General features: G+C 44.4%; 1 protein-coding gene across 1 annotated transcript in view; it reads right to left on the bottom strand.

The window, feature by feature from the left end:
• Positions 1-20,103, bottom strand: part of FANCL (FA complementation group L) — a gene marked incomplete in the record, with an annotated part of 1,961,518 nt that overhangs the window by 383,932 nt on the left and 1,557,483 nt on the right. The window contains 2 exon segments of the mRNA XM_044054938.1: positions 15,239-15,320; positions 15,402-15,447. Coding sequence (XP_043910873.1) covers positions 15,239-15,320; positions 15,402-15,447 — 128 coding nt within the window.

The following is a 20,103-nucleotide window of genomic DNA, read 5'->3' as shown; positions in this document are numbered from 1 at the left end:
ACCTGGTTGGTGTGCTAGTGGGAGATTTTTTTTTCTCTCCACTTAAGAGCTGAGGGGGTGGTGTGTCACTTCTTAGTACTGGCACAGGGTGCTGGGTTCAGCCAGCTTCATTTTTGATCCCAAGGCATCCAGTGAGATAGTCAAGACTGCTACAACTGTGCTTACCCTGTGACATATAGGGATAAAGTTCTGACTGTAACCCTGATGGCCCAGAATCAGCTAGCACCCCAAGTGCAAGGAATATGTTATGTTCTTACCATAACATTCCGTCTGAGTTGTTGCTTCATTTGTCTTCAAACTGCAGGTTTCAGATCTGTCCTCGGATCCAACTCGGCTGAATTCTCCAGCCTTGGAGCTGAAACCTGAGCTCCTCTTATACTCAGATTGAGTTTGCTGCTAGAAATACACAACCACCACCACACAGCAGCAAATGTTACCCACACCATCTACAGATCACAGGAGACGGAAGGACCTGAGTCACTTCTGGCAGATCCTCCCAGGATCTGAGGAAGGGGGAAGGAAGATGGGAAAGGCTAAAGACAAATGAAGCAACAACTCAGATGGAACATTATGGTAAGAACATAACTATTTTATCGGAAGTTGTTGTCTTCATTTGATCTTCAGCTTGCAGGACAGAGTCCCCAGCTACATTAGGACCAGGTAGCCCTCATGGAAGGATACTACAAAGCACGGAAGTAGCAAAGGAAACAAAAAAGCTAGTCTGTTTTCCTGAAAGACTTTGTTCTGCCCAAGTAAAAACACAGCTGTCTGTGAACATTAAGTAGATGAAGTTTGTACTCTCCCATTTTGGAAATTGGGAAAAAAAGAAAGTAAGATTAATCACTTGATTAATGTTGGCCTCTGAAACAACCTTGGGCATAAAGGAGGGATTAGAGCAAAGACTGACTCTATATTTAGGGAAAACCAGATAAGGAGATTTTATGGATAAAGCATGAAGTTATGAAACCCACTTAGCAGAGGTGATTGCCTCTAAGAAGGCCGTCTTACAAGACAAAAATTGCAAATCAACTGTGGCCGCTGGTTCAAAGGGAGCAGAAACCAGAGCTTGTAACACCAAAGTAAAGTCCCAAGGGGGAGCAGGGTCCTTAATCAGAGGTCGAAGTAGAAAGGTGCCCCTCAAAAAGGCCTTACATATTTTGGTGGATGGCAAGGAGGAAGAAGTTTTGCTAATGTGGAAATTAGAGATGGCTGCCAACTGTACCTTAACCATGGAGAAGCTAGCCCTGCTATTAAGGACGTGAGCCACGAAGTCTAAAATAGCTGGAACCAGAGCCGTGAAAAGATCTAACTGATGCTGTCATGTCAAGCCCAAATAGTAAATCTCTTCCATTTGCTCAAGTAAATTTTCCTGATGGAGGCTTTATGGGATGCAATCAAAATCTTCTGAACAGGGGAGGACAGCCCGGGAGTTCTAGCCATCATAGGAACTGGAGTAGCCAAGCAGTCGGCTTCAGGCTGAGGACATCTTGATATCAGTCCCCCAAGGGGTGGGACAAATCCACAAGGGGATCAAGAGTCTAGGGTGGACACACAAGGTGAGACCACAGAAAAGGGAACCAAACTTGTCGAAGCCAGAATGGGGCAATGAGGATGACTTTGCACTTCAACCTTTGAGCTTTCTGGAGGAACTTGGGGATTAGGGGAAGAGGAGGATATGCATAAATTGAGACAGGGGGGCCAATCATGGATCACAGCATTTCTGGGAGACTCTGCCTATGGGGGGGGGTCAGGGCAAACTACTCGCTGCACTTGGCATTGAAAGGAGGGACTGAAGAGATCGCAGCAAGCCTGAGCCCATTTCTGGAAGATTATGTTTTCTACTGATGGACTGAGAGACCACTCATGAGGCGTCAGAATGGTTCTGCTGAGCCTGTCTGTTAGAATGTTTGACTTCCCTGGAATGTGCGTTGTGACAAGAAAGCAGTTATAAGAGATCATGCCCACTCCCACAATCTCATGGCTTCTCAACATAAGGGATAAGACCTGGTTCCCCCGTTTGTTGATGCATCAGACAACCGACATGTTGTCCGTCTAGATAGCAACTGTCGCTGTGGGAAGAGGCACGAAGAGCTTGCCATGCTAAAAGGACCATACTCGTCTCCAGGACATTTACGTGTGGACTGGTCTCCAAAGAGGACCAGGTACCTTGGACCGTCTGACCCAGCCAATGCCCCCGCCACCTTAACTGGGAGACGTCCATGGTCACTGTGGCCTTGGGAGGAGAGGGGAGGGGAGAAAGGGACTTCTTGAGTACAGATCCTGAGAGTGAAGCCACCAAAGAAGAGAGTCCTTGCAGACTTGAGAAATTTTGATGGGGTAGTCCAGGGGTAGCTCGAGGAGGGACCACTGCACAGCTAAATTCCAATGAAGTACTCTCATATAAAGGCCTGCAAGGGGAAGAAGGGTAATGGTCACTGCCATTGACCCCAATGCTCTGAGGACAAGAAAGGCGGGGGGGAGATGATCAGTGAGAATCTTCCCCACATCCAAATGAAGCGACTGAACTCTGTCTGGGGGTAGAAAAGCCATGCACTGAATTGTGTCCAGTCGAGCTTCTACAAAGTTGACAATCTGGACTGGATCCAATCTCAGACTGGAAAGATTTATGGTTATGCCCAAAGTCTTCCCCACATCCAAATGAAGCGACTGAACTCTGTCTGGGGGTAGAAAAGCCATGCACTGAATTGTGTCCAGTCGAGCTTCTACAAAGTTGACAATCTGGACTGGATCCAATCTCAGACTGGAAAGATTTATGGTTATGCCCAAAGTCGCAGCTAGGTGGAGAAGAAAATCCCTGGCTTGTAGGAGTCAATGCTTGGTTGGGGCAGTGAGCAGCCAATTGTCCAGGTAAGGAAACACAAGGAATCCGAGCAGTCTCAGGTGAGCTACAACTACTGCCATCACTTTGGTAAAAGTACAGTTTTGTACCTACCATAAATGTAGATGTTCGAAGATCCACATTGCTGCAGTCCTTACACTTGGGTAGTCCGCTGTCCTCGGTCGGCCCGAATATCAAAGTATAAGGCTGACGTCGGTCAAGGCGCATTTGACTGACATCAAGACGTCAGGGTACAAATGCGCATGACCGACGTCATATCCTCAGTCTTTTCTTGCCCCAGATGTCAGAAGACCCTAAAAAGAAAGGTCAAAACCAAAAGACAGCAAACAACCAACCAACCACCCTTGCACTAAAAATATGTACAATATATACAATATACACCATATTGACAACCCAACCCACACAACCGCCTCTAACTACAGAGGGAAGGAGGGAGGGTAATTGGACTGCAGCAATGTGGATCTTGAACATCTACATTTATGGTAGGTACAAAACTGTACTATGTTCTTCATCTCACATTGCTGCAGTCCTTACACTTGGGTAGAATCCCAAAGCAGAGGTAAGGGAGGATGGCAAAACTATAAGGAAGCAGGAGCTGCCAAAATGCCCTGCAAAATAGCAGTGGCAAAACCAGCCCTAGATTTAGAATAAAGTGGAAGGTGATAATGCCTAGAGAAAGTATGCACTGAACTCCAAGTAGCTGCCTCCAAAATATCTTTAGTTGCCACCCCCCTCAAGAAAGCTGTCAGTGGCAGTAGCCCTAGTGGAATGAGGCCTAATCCCAGCTGGAATCTCCTTGCCATGATGGGAATAACAGAAAGCAATGCAAAACCCAATCCACTTAGAAATAGTTTGTTTTGACACAGGCTTGCCCTGAGAACTCAAAGCAAAAGAAACAAATAACTGCTGAGACTGCCTGAACCCTTTAGTTCTGTCCAAATAATATCGCAACTGCCTGTGTACATCTAAAGTGTGCAAAATCTTTTCCCCTTTATTTTGGGGATTTGCATAAAAAGTAGGCAAATGAATAGTCTGGTTTAAAGCCACACTAGAAACCACTTTAGGCATAAAGGAAGGATTAGTACCTAAAGATACCCTATCCTTATGGAAAATTAAGAAAGGCTCAACCGCCATAAGGGCCTGCAACTCAGAAATCCTTCTTGCAGAGGTAATGGCCAACAAAAAAGCAGTCTTCCATGATAAATATTTCAACTCGGTAGTAGCTGCAGGCTCAAAAGGTTGTAGAGTGAGTTTCTCCAACACAAAATTGAGATCCCAAGCAGGAGTAGGAGCTCACGTGGGGTCTTATATTCTTTGCCCCTCTAAGAAATTGCTTGAACAAAGGATGAGAAAACAATGGTGGGTCACAATCATAGTGAGCCGAAATTGCTGCAGCATGAACCTTAATAGAAGAGAAGGACAAACCTTTGTCCAGTAACTCAGTAAGATATTGAAGAGCCACACTTAAATTAGGCTCAGAAACATCAAAATCCTTTGCTGCACTCCAAAACAAAAATCTCTTCCATTTATCTGCGTACACTTTCCTTGTACTAGGCCTTCTAGCTTACAAAATAACATTCAAAACTTGCTGTGGAAGGTGAGACCCACTATGGTTCAAAACAGAATATGCCAGGCTGTTAGGTGAAGAGAGTGAAGCTTGACATTGAGCAAATGACTGTCCTCCTGAGACAACAGGTGTGGAATCGAAGGCAAAGGCCATGGAGGCTTCCGTACCAGGCTTCTCAGTAATGGGTACCAATGCTGTCGAGGCCAATCTGGAGCTATCAAAATCATCCTTGGCTTGTCCTGTCTGGCCTTTAGTAGTACCTTTGGGAGGAGAGGCAGAGGTGGAAAGGCATACACATGAAGATTGCTCCAATTGAAAGAAAGAGCATCCACTTTCCAGGCTGTGGGATGAAACCTTTTCGTGCAAAACTTTGGCAGCTGGTGGTTTAGTGGAGAAGCGAACAGATCTATGTCTGGAGTTCCCCATGACACTGTCAATTTCTGAAATACATGAGGATCCAATTTCCACTCGTGGGGATCCATAATTCGTCTGCTCAACACATCTGCTAAGGAGTTCTGTGCTCCTGGCAGAAACCTTGCCTGAAGATTTAGCTGTAAACTGAGAGCAGTCTCCCACAAAATCATTGCTTGCCTGCATAGAGGATAAGAATGTGTTGCCCCTTGCTTGTTGATGTACCACATGACAGTTGTGTTGTCTGTTACAATCAACACCTGCCCTGGAAGAAGTAAATCCTTGAAAGCTATTAATGCAAACTGGACTGCTAACATCTCCTTCAAGTTGATATGTAGATGTTGTAGTCTGGCAGGCCACTTGTCTTGTATCCATTTTCCATTCAGATGAGCTCCCAAGCTTTGTCTGAGGCATCTGTCGTTAGAATCTGACTCGCCTCTGGCCGGGTCACAGAGAGTCCCTTGTTTAGGTGACATTCCTGAGCCCACCACAACAATTCCTTTTGAATGCAAGGTATTATTTGAATGACAGTGTCCAGATCCTGGCAGTGCTGTGTCCATACATTTTGAGATACCATTGTAACTTGCTCATATGCAGTTTGGCATTGGGAAGCACCAGAATACAAGATGCCATGAACCCCAAGGCTTGAAGGACTGTCCTTGCAGTCAGCCTGGACTGATGAGACAATTGATGAAAGTAAAGGGAAAGATTCTTTTGTTTGTCCGGGGTCAAAAGGCCATCTGGGATGCTGTATTCAGTCTTACACCCAGAAAGCACATGTCCTGAGAGGGTACTAGACTGGACTTTATTTCGCTCACAGAATACCCCAGGCATCTTAGCACTGCTATCACATATTCCAAATGATGAAGAAGCTCGTCCCTTCCTTGAGCCAGAATCAGGCAATCGTCCAAATAAGGATAGATCTGTATTCCTTTTAGCCTGAGGAAAGCTATCACTGGAGCCAGAATTTTCGTGAACACTCTGGGCAGTAGATAAGCCAAAGGGCAATGCAGAGAACTGATAATGAGAAGTCCCAGCTCAAAACGCAGATACTTCCTGCAACTCAGTCTGATAGGAACATGAAGGTAAGCCTCCTTGAGATCCAAAGTTACCATCCAATGATCTTTGCCCAGCAGAGGTAAAAGCTGTTGTAACGTCAACATTTTGAACTTGGGAATGTCCAGATAAGTGTTGAGGGTAGATAAATCCAAAACTGGTCTCCACGTGTTCCCTTTCTTTGGTACTAGGAACAGGCGAGAATAAAATCCTAGGCCCACTTCTGGCAGAGGGACCGGCTGTATGGCCCCTATTTGAAGTAACAGAGAAATTTGTTTGTGAGCCTCTATTCTTTGTTGAGGAGGAACGTCTGGCATGCCTTTGAAAGGAGGCAAGGTATGGAAATAAAACCTGTAACCGTGGTGTATGATATCCAATACCCATCTGTCTTGGGTAATCAAACTCCAATTTTCCTTGAAAAGTGCCAACCTTCCTCCCAAAGGTGCTGCCAGACGAGAAGGCTCTGGCAGCTGAAAAGGTGGGTCATTGGGTCGGTTTACGAAAGGACTGACCCCTGCCCTCACCCGAAGACTGTGCAGGTGAACTCCCTGTTCTAGGCCTGAAAGAGCCCTGAGCTCTGCCCCTACCACGTCTAGACCTACCCCTAGACTGGGAATCATAAGAAGGATACGTCCACCCCTTGGTAGGCCAATTTCTACTAAACTTCGGAGGCTGAACCTGCAAAAAATCTTTAACAGTCTGCATAGACTTAGCCTTGTCTTCCATTTTCTTTAAGACTGCCTCAACAGGCGAACCAGACAACACATCAGATTGTAAAGGAGCATCTAAAATCCTTGTCTTAACATGGTCAGATAAATTCTGATCCCTCAGCCAGGCGTGCCTGCGAAGAACTGACCCAGTGGCAGCCACCCTAGATGAGGCCTGTACAGCATCAAAACCACATTGCAAAGAATGCTTACCCACCTGTTCAGAAACATGTACTAAATCTTGTAACTCTTTACAGTCAATACCTTCCGCCAGAGCATCTACCTAAGACTTCAATTGTGAAAGGAGATAGTTTTGATATTTCAACATGTGAAACTGGCAATTCAAAGCCCTCATAGCTAGGGTCGAAGAAGTATAAACTTTCTTTCCCCATCTATCCAAAGCCCTGGCCTCTATCTGGAGGAACCGGATTTTTGACAACAGAAGCCTTAACACCTTTAGGCCCCTGACTAACAGTTTCTGGGTCTGCCCTAGGACTCTTAAAAAGATACTTATGAGCTTCAGGCACCCTGTAATACCTATCCGGTTTTGCAGGAGCAGGAGGCAAAGAATCAGGATTAAGAGAAGCCTCTGCAAAAACATCTTCCACCACATCCAGAACAGGAGGAATAGCCAAAGGCCTATGCTGGGGTAAAAACAAAAATTCCCTAAGCCTTTTCCTGGAATCAGAGAAGTCCTGACCTTCCCACTTAAAATGCTCCCTCATGGAATGAAGAGTCTCTGAAAAAGAAAAATCCTCAGGAGGAGAAGAAAAAGAAAAATCCTCAGGAGGAGAAGCAGAAGGAGTAGAATCATCCACATCAGAATCAGAATAAGGAGAATACTCCTGCAAGTCTTCAGCCGAAGACTCTGAAACATCCAAAGCCTGCTCAAAACTCCCTAGCTCAGGTTCCACCCTGGGTCTCTTATCAGGAGGGGGCAAAGAACCTCTAATCAAGGTAATCAAATCTTCTGCCATTTTAAGCATATGCTTTTTGGGCACAGTTCCTGAAGAACTAGGGCTGACACCAACTGAAGCTAAACCTGGCCTGCCTCTGGGAGAAGCCTTGGAAACAGAAGGAGAGGGCCTAACCACCCTAGGAAGGGAGGGGAGTACAGTAACCTGAGAAGCCCCTTCAGCCTGACCTGCCTCCTGAGAGGCCACATCCTGCAATAACCAAGTCTCTCCCTGGGACTCCAAAGAAACCTCCGGCGGAACCACCGGCTCCACCGACACCTCTAAAGAACCGGCGTCCGGAACGGACGGTTCTTCTAGCCTAGGCTTAGCTACTTTGTCCTTGCGCTTCTTCGAAGAAGCGGGCGTCGGAGCATCCGACGGCATTTTATAATTGCACCGCTTCCCGAAGACTAACCTGGCACAATTTAACCTTCTCTTTATAGTGCGCTTATTGAATCTAGCACAAGAGCGACACCCAACAACGTCGTGCTCAGGCCCTAAACAAGGAATACACAAAGTATGATAATCTCTATGCGGTATCTGTTTCCCACAAGAAATACAGTTATTCACTTTTTCTGACATCCGGTAAACCACTGAGGCAAGAAAAAACTAAAATATTCCCCAACGGGGTACTTAGCCAACTATGACTCGGTCTGAAACTCCGAATTCGAAAAATTTCAGAACGCCGAACGGCACTTGCAACGCTGCTTCTGCATCGGACCATGCGGCAAAAAAGACTGAGGATATGACGTCGGTCATGCGCATTTGTACCCTGACGTCTTGATGTCAGTCAAATGCGCCTTGACCGACGTCAGCCTTATACTTTGATATTCGGGCCGACCGAGGACAGCGGACTACCCAAGTGTAAGGACTGCAGCAATGTGAGATGAAGAACATCACCCGGAGGGCTGTGGTGAATCCAAAGGGGAGTAACTATGAATTGAATGTGATTGACACCCAGCCAGAAGTGGAGGAACCTTCTGGAGCTCTTGTCAATTGTGATGTGGTAATTTGTGTCCTGAAGGTCTACAGAGCACATGCAATCGTCCTTCAGTAGAATTGGCAGAATGGAATGAATCAGGACCATTTGGAATGTTGTTTTGGCAACTGACATTTTTAGAGGTGTGAGATCCAGAACTGGTCTGAGGTCACCCATTTTCTTTGGCACTAAAAAGAATCTGGAATAGATGTCGGATTTGAGCTGTTCTCAGGTGAATGGATTGGATGACTCTTTTCTCCAGCAGCTTTGCAATCTCAGGAGCTGCCACCTCCCTTTGATGGGGTGGTACATTGGGGAGGTTTTTGGATGGTTTGGGGGATTAGAAGAAAGGAATGGTATAACCCTCTAGATATTATCTTGATCACCTAACAATTGGTAGTAATGGCTTCCCAGGCTGTTGAGTGAAGGGACAATATGTCCCCAGACTGCTTCCAGAGTAGAGCAATTGGGCAAGCCTTCAGGACTGCTAAAAGGGCTGGTCCATGAATGACTCTCGGGACCCTTGATACTTCGGACCCCTTCTGTCACGGGGGCGGCACCTGCCATTGGACTCATTTCCCCCTCTATCTCTGGAGGAAAAGTCTTCCTGCAAGTCCTAGAAAGTTCCCCAAAACTTCTGGAACCGTAGCTTTTTACTGCTATGCTGTTTCCTAGAAAACAGCCATTGTGGGGTAGAAAAGTGTATTCCAATGGCCGACAGGGTCTGTCCACCCTTGTCGCACTGAGGGAAAGTGTCACTGACCATGGGGCCCAAAAAGAATAACCCATCAAAGGGCGTGTTGATAAAGGATGCCTTGAAGGGTTCCGAGAATTCAAAGAGCCTCATCCAGGCATGATGCCTAATGGTTACGTCTGAACCGACCACCCTTGAGGAACCCTCTGCAGCATGCGAGAGTAATCTCATGGACGTGTTGGAAATAGCATGAAAGGTGGCCTTCTGGAGAAGATAACCTTCTTGTCCTCTTCAGACACGGACCCCGGGATGGGCTCAGAGACTTCCTACACAAGGTCTCTCTGAAGCTGATAACATGTGCCAAGTAATTCAGCACTTGCAGGGGAAAAGGTCACTGAAGAATAGACCTGCTTACCAAACCGGTCCATCGCCCAAGACTCCCAGTCCAGAGGGTGAATGAAGAGCTTTCTTGTGCCAGCTCTTTCTTTGTGGCAGCTGCCACCACCACAGCATCGACTGGGTCACCTTTATTCTAGTGCAGCCTATCTGCAGGCGTGCTAAGAATCTTATCCGTGCATTTAGGTATAAGCTTTACAGTGTCCAGTTCCTTCCATGGCCTGCTAGAAATCAAGTCAATCAGTAAATTCAGGGAACCCAGGATGTAGATGGCCCTGTCCTGAAAGCTTCCAGGAACACAGACTCATCAGAGTTAGGTTTGTGGACAGAGCGCCCACCTTTCTGTTACAGGATCTCCAAGATGTCTCCAAAGGAGACAGCCTCAGGTGGGGATCTAGGGGAGCTCTCCCCTTCTTCCAAATCCATGTCTTTGATAAGGGATTCCAGATGGGAATCCAAGTGCCTCCTATTGCAGGCATGATTCCTGTGCACCTCCTCGGGGGGGATGTTCAGAGGAGGTGTCGGAAGACACTGGATACCCCTGCAGAGGAGCCACCTGAATGCTTCCTGGAACAGGCTGTCCCCATGGTGGATAATGTCTAAGGATCCAGCGAAGGCAATTCAGCTGGGAGAGGGGTCAGGTCCGAAGGGGGGGGGGGGGTTGAGGATCTCGTAGGAGCTGAGAGAACCCTCTCTACTATTCTGAACTCAGAGGGCAAACAAGACTCGTGAGGGCAACTCGATAGAGTCCAGCTCTGTTGAAGCCCCGCAAACTCTTGCCACACTTGGCATTGAAGGTGGAGTCAGAGCCAAACTATCGAGATCTGAAGCACTGAGGGGAAGAGACAGCTATGAAAAACAGGTCACTGAAGCCAACCCCTCTTACCAGGCTCCAAAACTACGACTCAGAGAATCAGTCGGGCCTGAAGACACTGGAGCCGAACTACTCAGGGTGACCATCGGCGTCGAGGTACAGGTACCAGTCAATGTCTTGAAACTTGAGATCCTCGGATCTGAGGGCTCAGACACCGATGGGTGGATCGGAGAAGAAGAGAGAGGCATGAAAACTTCAGGGGGAGCCAGAGCAAGTAAAGCTCCCATCTGAATCTACGCCTTCAGAAATTCCCTCATGAGCCTGTCCACCTCAAACTTTGAAAGGCTACAGGAGGACCTTGCAGAAGAGGCTGTCGACCCAGGCCTGGAGTAGTGCCTGGGCAACTCCAGAATAGGTGACTTGGGTAAGGGACCCGTCGGCTCTGGGGAGAAGCGAGTAGATTGGAGCAGAGAAGATGCTGAGGCAGATGGGTGTGCTTTCGCTGGAGGTTCTTCCGAGAAGGCAGAGACTTTGTTAGGAGTCCGTTTCCGCTTGTCCCGATCCTTAGCCTTTTCAGCCACTTTCTTGGTGGGGTTTGAGCCCCTGAAGTGGATTCCACAGTTTGGGGGGGGGGATAAAACCCCTGAGGATTAATTTATTCCTCCCATCAGCATGTACTGGTTAAAGCCTGCACAGATAGCACAGGAGGTAACTAGATGGAACGCACCTAAGAAGATTACACACAGAGTGTGGCCATCGGAGGAAGGGACTTATGCCCATACTCTGTGCATTTTCTAATGCCTGCTGACTAAGAATCAGCCATAGCAGGAAGAAAAAGAGAGAGGAAAAGGGAGAAGGAAGAAGAGAGATAGAAAGACCTAAGCTACCAGCCCTCTAAACTACCAGATAACTAAAACAAAAACGTGTTTTTTTAATATATATAATTTTCTTATTATTAAAGGTAGGAAATTAAGGAACAGGAAAAAGAGATGAAATATTCAAAACAAACTTACAGCACCCAAAAAAAGCTTATATACCCTGGAGGGAGTTCAGTGACAGATTCCACAGCTGTTCAAGCGAGCGGCAAATGAGATCTGAGGGATGGCAGGAGAGTAGGGCATTATGGGTAGCATAGGAGGAGCTCAGCTTTCAGCTCCAAGGCTGGAGTATTTGGCAGAGTCAGATCTGAAACCCGCAGGTTGAAGATCAAAAGAAGACAACAACTTCAGATCAGCAGCTTACAAGGGAGGGTAGAGGGACTGAGATGCTGAAGCTGGCTTCCCAATCTGGTTGGAGGGAGGTGGTTTGATCTGCTGCAATCTTGACACCTATGGGGAGAGAGGTGCACAGCATGAAACATATACCCCAGGGACATTTGCTTTGCTCTGCTGACCTTCATCCATGTGGCAGCCTTCATGGAGTGTATGCAAAGACCTGCAGGATCACAGAGGAAAACCCATCAGCACTTCAATATACCAATGCACATGTCAGCCACCAGCAGGGTTGTCAGTGAGAGAAAATACAAAAATTGTTCATTGCTGCCTGGATGATGGCTAGACTGTAATGATCTCTTGTCCTAATAACGGAGGATGAATTACCACTGACTTGGTGGGAACTCCATGGGCAGCAGGCATGAAGCAAGGAAAAAGATAAAGACTGTTGAAGCTGTGCAGAGTTAGCAACTTGTAAGACTTTGGTGGGAAGGGAATAAAACTACGTAATACTGAATTGTTCCAATTATGAACAACCTTTTCTTCTTGCACCAAAAACGCACTGCAGGAGGTAAAACAAATCACCGGACTTCCAACCATAAAAAACAAATATTTATTGAGTACACTAGTAAAAAGGGCCATTTTTACTAGAGTACTCAATAAATATTTGTTTTTTATGGTTGGAAGTCCGGTGATTTGTTTTACCTCCTGCAGTGCATTTTTGATGTTACAAGTTTATTATCGCACTAAAATCTCTGTATATCTGGTTAACCTTTTCTTCTTAGTTAACCAAGACTGCCTAAAAGAAAAGGAGGAAGAGGGATATCAAAGAAGCCTTCTGCAGTGCTTACCATTTATTTTCTTTTTCTTCCACCAGGTCCTGGGAAAGTCTGCCCATAGAGAACATGCCCACATAGAGAAGTATCCATGTAGCATGGCACAGCTCATCATTAAAAGGAGAGTTTATAGGACACTATTCCAATGAAGACATTCCTGAGGGGGCTGTTAAAGCCATGGCATCAGCACAGTTACAGAAGAAAAGACAAAAGCCTACAGAAGATGATGTTTTAAGGGTTTTGCCAAGTTTTTCCACTGACAGCTTAATCATAGGATTCTGATGATGGCAGCTAATCATAGTGCAGCCATTATCCAGGCAGCCATGAGGGACAAACAACAAGAACTAATACAAGTGACAAACATTTCTAGACACCCCCTGGGACATAAAATCAGGCAGCTTTGCCAAATATTCTAGAACATGGTCCACAAAAGATGACTGGAACTGAGACAAGTAAAACAAATAAATTAAAGGATGTGAAGCCCATACAAGACAACCCACTTGCCAACCATGCCCACAGATTTAGACTCTACCCAGCAGCAAAGAAATGTGCACCAATATCTGGACTTGCAGTGAACCAAAAAGGTCACATATGAATCTGCCATGGTTTACTTAGTCAGGATAACATTCCTTTTTGCCACGTGTTTAGAAGGCTTCAGCTTTGAGAGCAAGTACAGCAGAATGTGCATGCTTCCAAGCCCACAAAATGCCATCCTGGCATCTTTTAGTATAGATTCTACTACCAAATGACCCAAGATTCACCATTCTTCTTTCCTACATACTAATTTACTTTATTTTAGGATCTCCCTCCCAGGTGTCTGAGAGAGAGGGAGAAGACCGAGAGAGAGAGAGACTTCTATAACACTAGATCCAGAAGAGAGTGGTTTGTGCTTACCCAGTGAGAGGTGATGACTGCATGTCAGGAAACACTGGCTGTCAGATGAATAGCACCTGGGAAGTGTCCACAAGAAGTGATGAAGGCTTGTAAAACAAGAACTTGCACTTTATTGTAACTCCTGGGCTGTGGCTGACATAGATCCAATACAGACCAGTCCACCTCCCCACTTAAATATGAATACATAACTTTGCTCTAACAGACAAGGCTCCCTAAACGTGCAGTCACACGTTTAAGGACAGATCCCATACAAAAATCAAGCTTAGTACACAAGCCCGATATCATGGATATCCGCAATGGCCCAGCTGCAGTGGGAAATCCACTGGGAATTTCACTAACTCCAGTTATCCAGCCTTTTTCATCCCACAAGAAAGCAAAAGAAACAGACTTGCCAAACCCAAATTCAACCATGGGCATTCAAAACTTAGTTCTACACAAACTGGCTGGTTACAGTGCGGTTTCAGATCCTCAAGGACAGGATGAATACCCTAAAACCCAAAGATTCACTGTTAAATGTAGCTGACAAGGGACATCTCTCCTGGTTGCAGTGTTACAGTCAACAATAGTTTGAGTTCAGTCACAAGCTGCAAGAAAATAGGTCAAATGAAAAGAACCAGATGCAATCACCAGGAAAGGAAAAGTAGGCAGAAGCTTTGGTCTTTTCCTTGCTTCCAGATCCCTTACTTTCTCCATTCTATTTGGCACTACATTGGCATCAAGTGAGGGTTCTTCTGTTAGTCCATGTGTGGGCCACATTCCAAGGACATTATCATAAAGAAGGCTTAGCTTCTTGTTGCAGCATTCTACAAACGGTTTGACTGAAGCATGGACAAGTACTTATGACACCTGCTGACACTGTGCACTTTCCTCAGGTAATACAAGCCATGTTAATGTAGGTTTTGGCTGCTCTGACAATCACAAAATAATCTCAAGATCTTTGTGATTTATATTAAAAACAGAGGAACTACCAAAGATGTATGCTAGGATCAAGATCGAAAGCAGAAAAGAACTGGAGAGTTCAGAGCTATATGTACCACCCTCGCTCAAACTATCATATTATGATATGCATAAGCAGGAGACGTGAGTGCCCCTGAACACACGAGCTAGACATTTCAGGGATTGTGCCAAGCTGGGGAAACCAGAAAAAAAAAGCTTGCCCAATGAAAAAGACCTTCAAAGTCAGAATAACTAAAGTCATATATGCAAATGACAGCACAATACAGCCAACATGGTACAACATAAATGGCATATACAATATTCAGTCGCAAAGATTTTTGAGTTCAATGCTATAACTACGCCACCAGCAAGCCTCTGAAACAGAACTATATGAAAAGGTTCATAAAATTATATACAACCAAAGAGGAAATGTTTAGTCTCCACTTAGAAAGATGAACAAATGTTCAGCCCGTGTGTGTACACATTTACATGTACGAACACACACAAATATACATTCTACTCAACTGATCTAATTATAACGTTATGCTTGTTGCCCATCAAAACATGTTCAATAAACCTAAACATCTTAACCAATTTGTACTTCACACATCTACTATGAAGTAATAATTCCTGCTGAGAAACAAACATTAATCACCTCACAGCCCTATGAAAAAACAGAGTACTAAAAAAACACAAGAGACAGATTTAATGGGTTCTTTGACATAACCACTTCACACACTGCCTGCATTTCATTAACTTTTGTTATTACAACAGTCTTCAATGCTAACACAAACTACACTCATTTGCATTATTCTAAATGGCAGTTCATTTTAAAGCAAAGTAGGAAAAAAAAAAGTGACAGAAACATTCAGTATCAAAACTATGTAAAACAGTAATTCTCCAGTTCTGAACGCAACTTACAGATATTTCATGAGCAGAAGGAGCAGGAAAGTCAATTTCTAAAACTTCCTTCAGATTCTGTAACACTGTGCATTCTGGGTTCCTAAAACGAATTGCATAATTCATGTTACTTGTAATTAATTAATCGTCATTACATGCTACGTTCATTTTACAGCCAACCTACCAGGAATGCATATTACTGTTCAGTTTGTTCCTCAAAGGAGTCACCACTGCAGGAAAAAAAATATATGATAAGTACTTAATATCTAGGCTAAGCATACAGAATTCACTTAATATTTAGGCTAAGCATACAGAATTCACTGGTCATGACAATTTTCATTTAATAAAAAACTGGGATTTTTTTAACTGCTAGAAAAAAAAGTTAAAAGCAAAACAAGAATATAGATGCACATACAGACTTGACCACCATGTCACGCTTTACACCCAGCACACTTTTGTGCATATGAGAGATTACTCGTGCTTCACCAGCATCAAAGTGTAAGCAGTAGTTTCCATTTCACCTAGTTCCGAGTCCAATTCCATTTATTTATTGACTGACTGACTGCATTTGTTGAACAGTAAAGTCCAAATGGACATTCACCCCCTGTTCAGAGGAGGCCTGGGGAGAAAAGCTCCACATAAACAGTATAATAAATCAATACAGTACAATACAGAGGTCTTGTAGACATAGGTACATGAGTTCATACAGGAACAGAAACTATTCAAACAGGTAAATAAATCTTATGCAGTACAAAGTTACATAAGGAGTTGTGTGAATCAACATACAATACATTACAATGCTGCTCATCATAAGCAGCAGGAGTTAATAAAGAGAAAAATTCATCATAAGAGACAACACATTAACATATAGTATGAATACAATAGTATAAGACATGCAGCTGAAGGACTTACTAAGTTTAATACAATAATATAAGACACTCAAGAAGTATTTACATTTCTGAGTAAGACAGTATGATTGCAGTACAAATAGAATAGGACAAATTCAGTCTAAGAGGGTGTTGCTTAGTAAGATTAAGCTAGTTGCAGATAACATTTTTCAGGTAAACTAGCTAACTACAGCTATTCTGCTGTAAACTAATGATTAAAAAAATAAATAAATAAAAGTTCACAGGGAAAGCTTTACAGACAGAGTAAGTACCTGCACTGGAACCTCCATCAAATGCATAACAGATAACATATCAGTTGACCTATGAGGAGAGTACCTCCTTCTGGGCATAGAGTTAAAGCCTCTCCTGAATATCATAGTTTTATTTTTTGACCTTACTTCCTGAATAGGGAGCATGCATGCCTCCTGTCAGTGTTTGCCTTGTCATATCACATACGAGACAAAGACAGCATGCCAACCCCCTTCAGACAGCAGTTTGCCTCCATTCACGAAAACCCGGGCAAAAAACAAAGAAAAACATGTAGAAGGATATTGAAACATCCTTGCCCGACTTACAGGAAACTTCAGTGGCAGCATGGTTGTAAATGATATTCAGTCATAGGCGATGACTGGGAGGGGTAAAAGGTAACAACTGAGGAGTGCTCCCTTCACAGGCAGTGATACACAATCAGCACATACTGGTTTATTTATTCAGTTTGGTAACTGGGGTAGAGCACTAATCCACATGGACCTATTTCAGTCTCAGCCTAGAACAATGTAAAAGACAGTAGCCAAGCAAGTTAACAAGAAGTACTGTAAATGCAAACAAAATTCTGTGTGAAGATAGCAATGAATCAATAACCGTAATAACAACAAAGCAGACAGTATAAGGGACAACAGGAAGGGGTGGTTAGAGTAAGGAGGGAAGAAGAGAATGAAATAGTGAAGAGAGCGCTCAGTGTGTAAGATAGCAAAAGTAAGGTAACGGCACACAGAGACCGACTATGTACAATATAAACAATGGGGGAGAGAGATGTTCCGTCTGACTTCAGGAGTTCTCCTCAGTGAGTGTGCAACTGGGAAGAATTGTAAGCAGCAAAATAAACTTCCCAGGAGTCTGGGTTTGTGAAACAGATAAAAAGAACAGAAACAGGCATTCATATCATAAAAGTTCCTTGAGCCATGGTCCAAGCAGTAATGTGTGAATATTAGCTAGATGGCACAGCTGTGATATCCACATCAGAAACAGCCACACACCTGGCTGAATGAACCCTGATGAAGCATTTTTCAAGGGAGGGTGAGCAGTCTGGTGTCAACAGACCTGCAGTTAGTAATCCACTTAAAAAGAAAGTTTGACAACTACCAGGCCCTCTTTTCCTGGTGCAAAGGAGATGGAGAACTCCTTTACATTTAACCTGACTTTGCAGTGCACATCCAAGGTGTAAAGGGCTCCCTCTCCCCCACCTCGAAACTCAGAAGAAGCAGGGAGATGACTGGAAACATTTATGAATATTTCTGAAATCATTACTCCAAAGGAAACCTGGGTTAGCCTTAAAATAAATCTGATACTTCAGAAACACCAAATAAGGTACCAAAGCTCTGAGACCCTGGTCAGCAAGAAATATATATTTCAAAAGAAACTTCTGAGCTGATGAACCAGCAGGCTTGTACAATTGTCTGGCGAGACTGTCATCCATGAAATTCAAATTCCAAAGAAGCAAAGGGTTCTTCAGAGGACAGATGTAAAGTGCCTTCTTTAAGGAACTGCTTAACCTGATGAGTGCCAGACCACAATTCTGCATTCTAGCAGATCACAATGGGCAGAAATGCCAGAGACATACTCCATAAACAAGGAACAATAGTGACCTGAATCAAAGAGGTGTCTGAGGTAGGACAGAATACCTTGCAAACCAAATGAATGAGGCAGCAAGGGATACCTCTCTCTCAAAATGGAGAAACAGTTACATGTAGTAGAAGTAATTAGATAGAGGAGTGAAATGCATCTTAGCAGCTTTAATCACCTCCAAAACACACACCAGAAGGTCAGGCAGGAGCAAGGGATCTAGTAGCCATACTCTAAGGTGGAGCAGGTTTGTCAGCTAAGTATAGATAGAACTTCTTTGGCTTTAATGCAGAGCAAAATCTGAATGCCTAAATCGACAATCTTTACTAAGCAAGGAGGGTTCATAGGTAGGTACTAGGCTATTGGCCCTAGGGCCTATATAAGCCTAGCCGAAAAGGTACCCTGGCTTTCGCCACCCAAGAAAATTATTTTTCTGTGCCCCTGTTGTGCAGAGCCACAGAAGTGATCCGCAGGGTGAATTTCCTATTTCCCATCCAATCATCAAGATTTTTCTTGAACAGTGCTAATCAGGAGCTTTGTTTGATATAGCTAGGTAGTTTGTTCCAGAGTATGGAAAGTCTCTGGGACAGGAATCTATCCCTCCAGCATAAGTGAAGCATGTCCAACATCTCTGGGTTTGACATAGCCTTGTATGTTAGACAGAGATCGCCTCTGAGTAGGCGATATGCATTAGAGTAAAGCTGGAGATTTTTTTATACTGTCTGCATAGGGCATCTGTTTGAGGCCGGTAATCCTCTCTGTAAGGTATTTCTGCGGCCCTTCCAGTTGTTGTAGATGTCTTGTGAGGTACATACCAAAAGGGGCGTTGTACTCTATAATGGGTCTAATGAGTGACGAGTAGAGGAGAAAAATACCCTTTTATTTTCTAGATGAGAAACCTTTTGTGATTAGGTGTGCCACGTAGAAGGATTTCCCGACTACTGTGGCGATGTGATTATCAAAGGACAGACTACTGTCCACCTGCGTCCCAAGGTCTCATCATACTTTGTGTTAAGTAGACAACCAGTTCATGGGTACAGAGTTTTTACCAAAGGGGATGACAATGCACTTTTTGGCATTGAGCTTGAGGCCATGACTTTGACACCAGGCATCTGTCTAAGTGAGGCCCTTTTGAAGGATGTCCAGATTGTTAGGAGTTTCGATTATGGCTCCTAGTTTGCAGTCATCTGTGAACTTCGTTAGCCAAAGACCTTCTGTGTTAGCCTGTACTTCAGAGAAGTAAATACCAAACAGGAGAGGACCTAGGACTGAACCCTGTGGTACTACACTTGTCACTGGTCTGAAGTTGGATTTGGAGTCCGCTGCTTTCAGAGTGTGGGTTCTGTCAGTGAGCCAGTTGGCAACCCATCTTGTGACATAGGGAATTATACCTAGTTTAGTGAGTTTATCTATAATTCCAGAGTGAGGGATGATGTCAAAAGCCTTGGCGAGATCTAGATAGGTTGTGTGAACCACCTTACCCTCGTCTACAGCTTTGATGACTGCTTTAAAGATGTCTATCAGGTTTAGGAGACATGATCTGCCTTTTACAAACCCGAAATAGGTGGGGTCCAGAGTTTGGAGATTACCAGTGTCTCTGTTTATAAGTTCCATGATGATACGTTCCATGGCTTTGCAGACAAGGCTCGTTAGGCTTTTGGGACGGTAGTTCCCGGGGTCCATGGTGGCTCCCCTTTTGTGGAGTGGGATAACCATCGCTGTGCACCATTCAGTGGGCACAAAGCCTAAGGTGAGGCTATGATTGAACCTGGTACTTTAGGTGGGGTACCAGTTCGTTCTGTAGTTCATGTAGAATGCAGCCTGGGATGTTGTCAGGCCCCATGGATGTTGTGTTCTTGGCTTTGGAGAGTGCATTTTTTACCTGTGCAGCCGTGATTACAGGAACTCTGCATTCTTCCAGTATAGGGATGGGCCATTTAGGGGGTGAGAGGGGGGTAAAGTTAGCACGGAATCTATCTGACAGTATGTTTGCAATAGCAGTTGGTTCTGTATATTTACTGCCATTGTGCTGTAACTCAGAGCAGATCTGATTGTTGCCATTGAGATTTGTGGTGGTCTTTAGAATCAGTGGCGATTTTGTTTTCTTAACTAGTTTTGGAAGACTTTATGAGGGATCTCAGCTTCTTACTGAGGCTG

Source organism: Protopterus annectens, chromosome 1.part2 (assembly GCF_019279795.1).
Source record: "Protopterus annectens isolate FY-2018-M chromosome 1.part2, PAN1.0, whole genome shotgun sequence".
Taxonomy (NCBI): domain Eukaryota; kingdom Metazoa; phylum Chordata; order Ceratodontiformes; family Protopteridae; genus Protopterus; species Protopterus annectens.
Note: the sequence above shows the minus strand (reverse complement) of the source record. Positions and strands in the feature narration are given on the sequence as shown.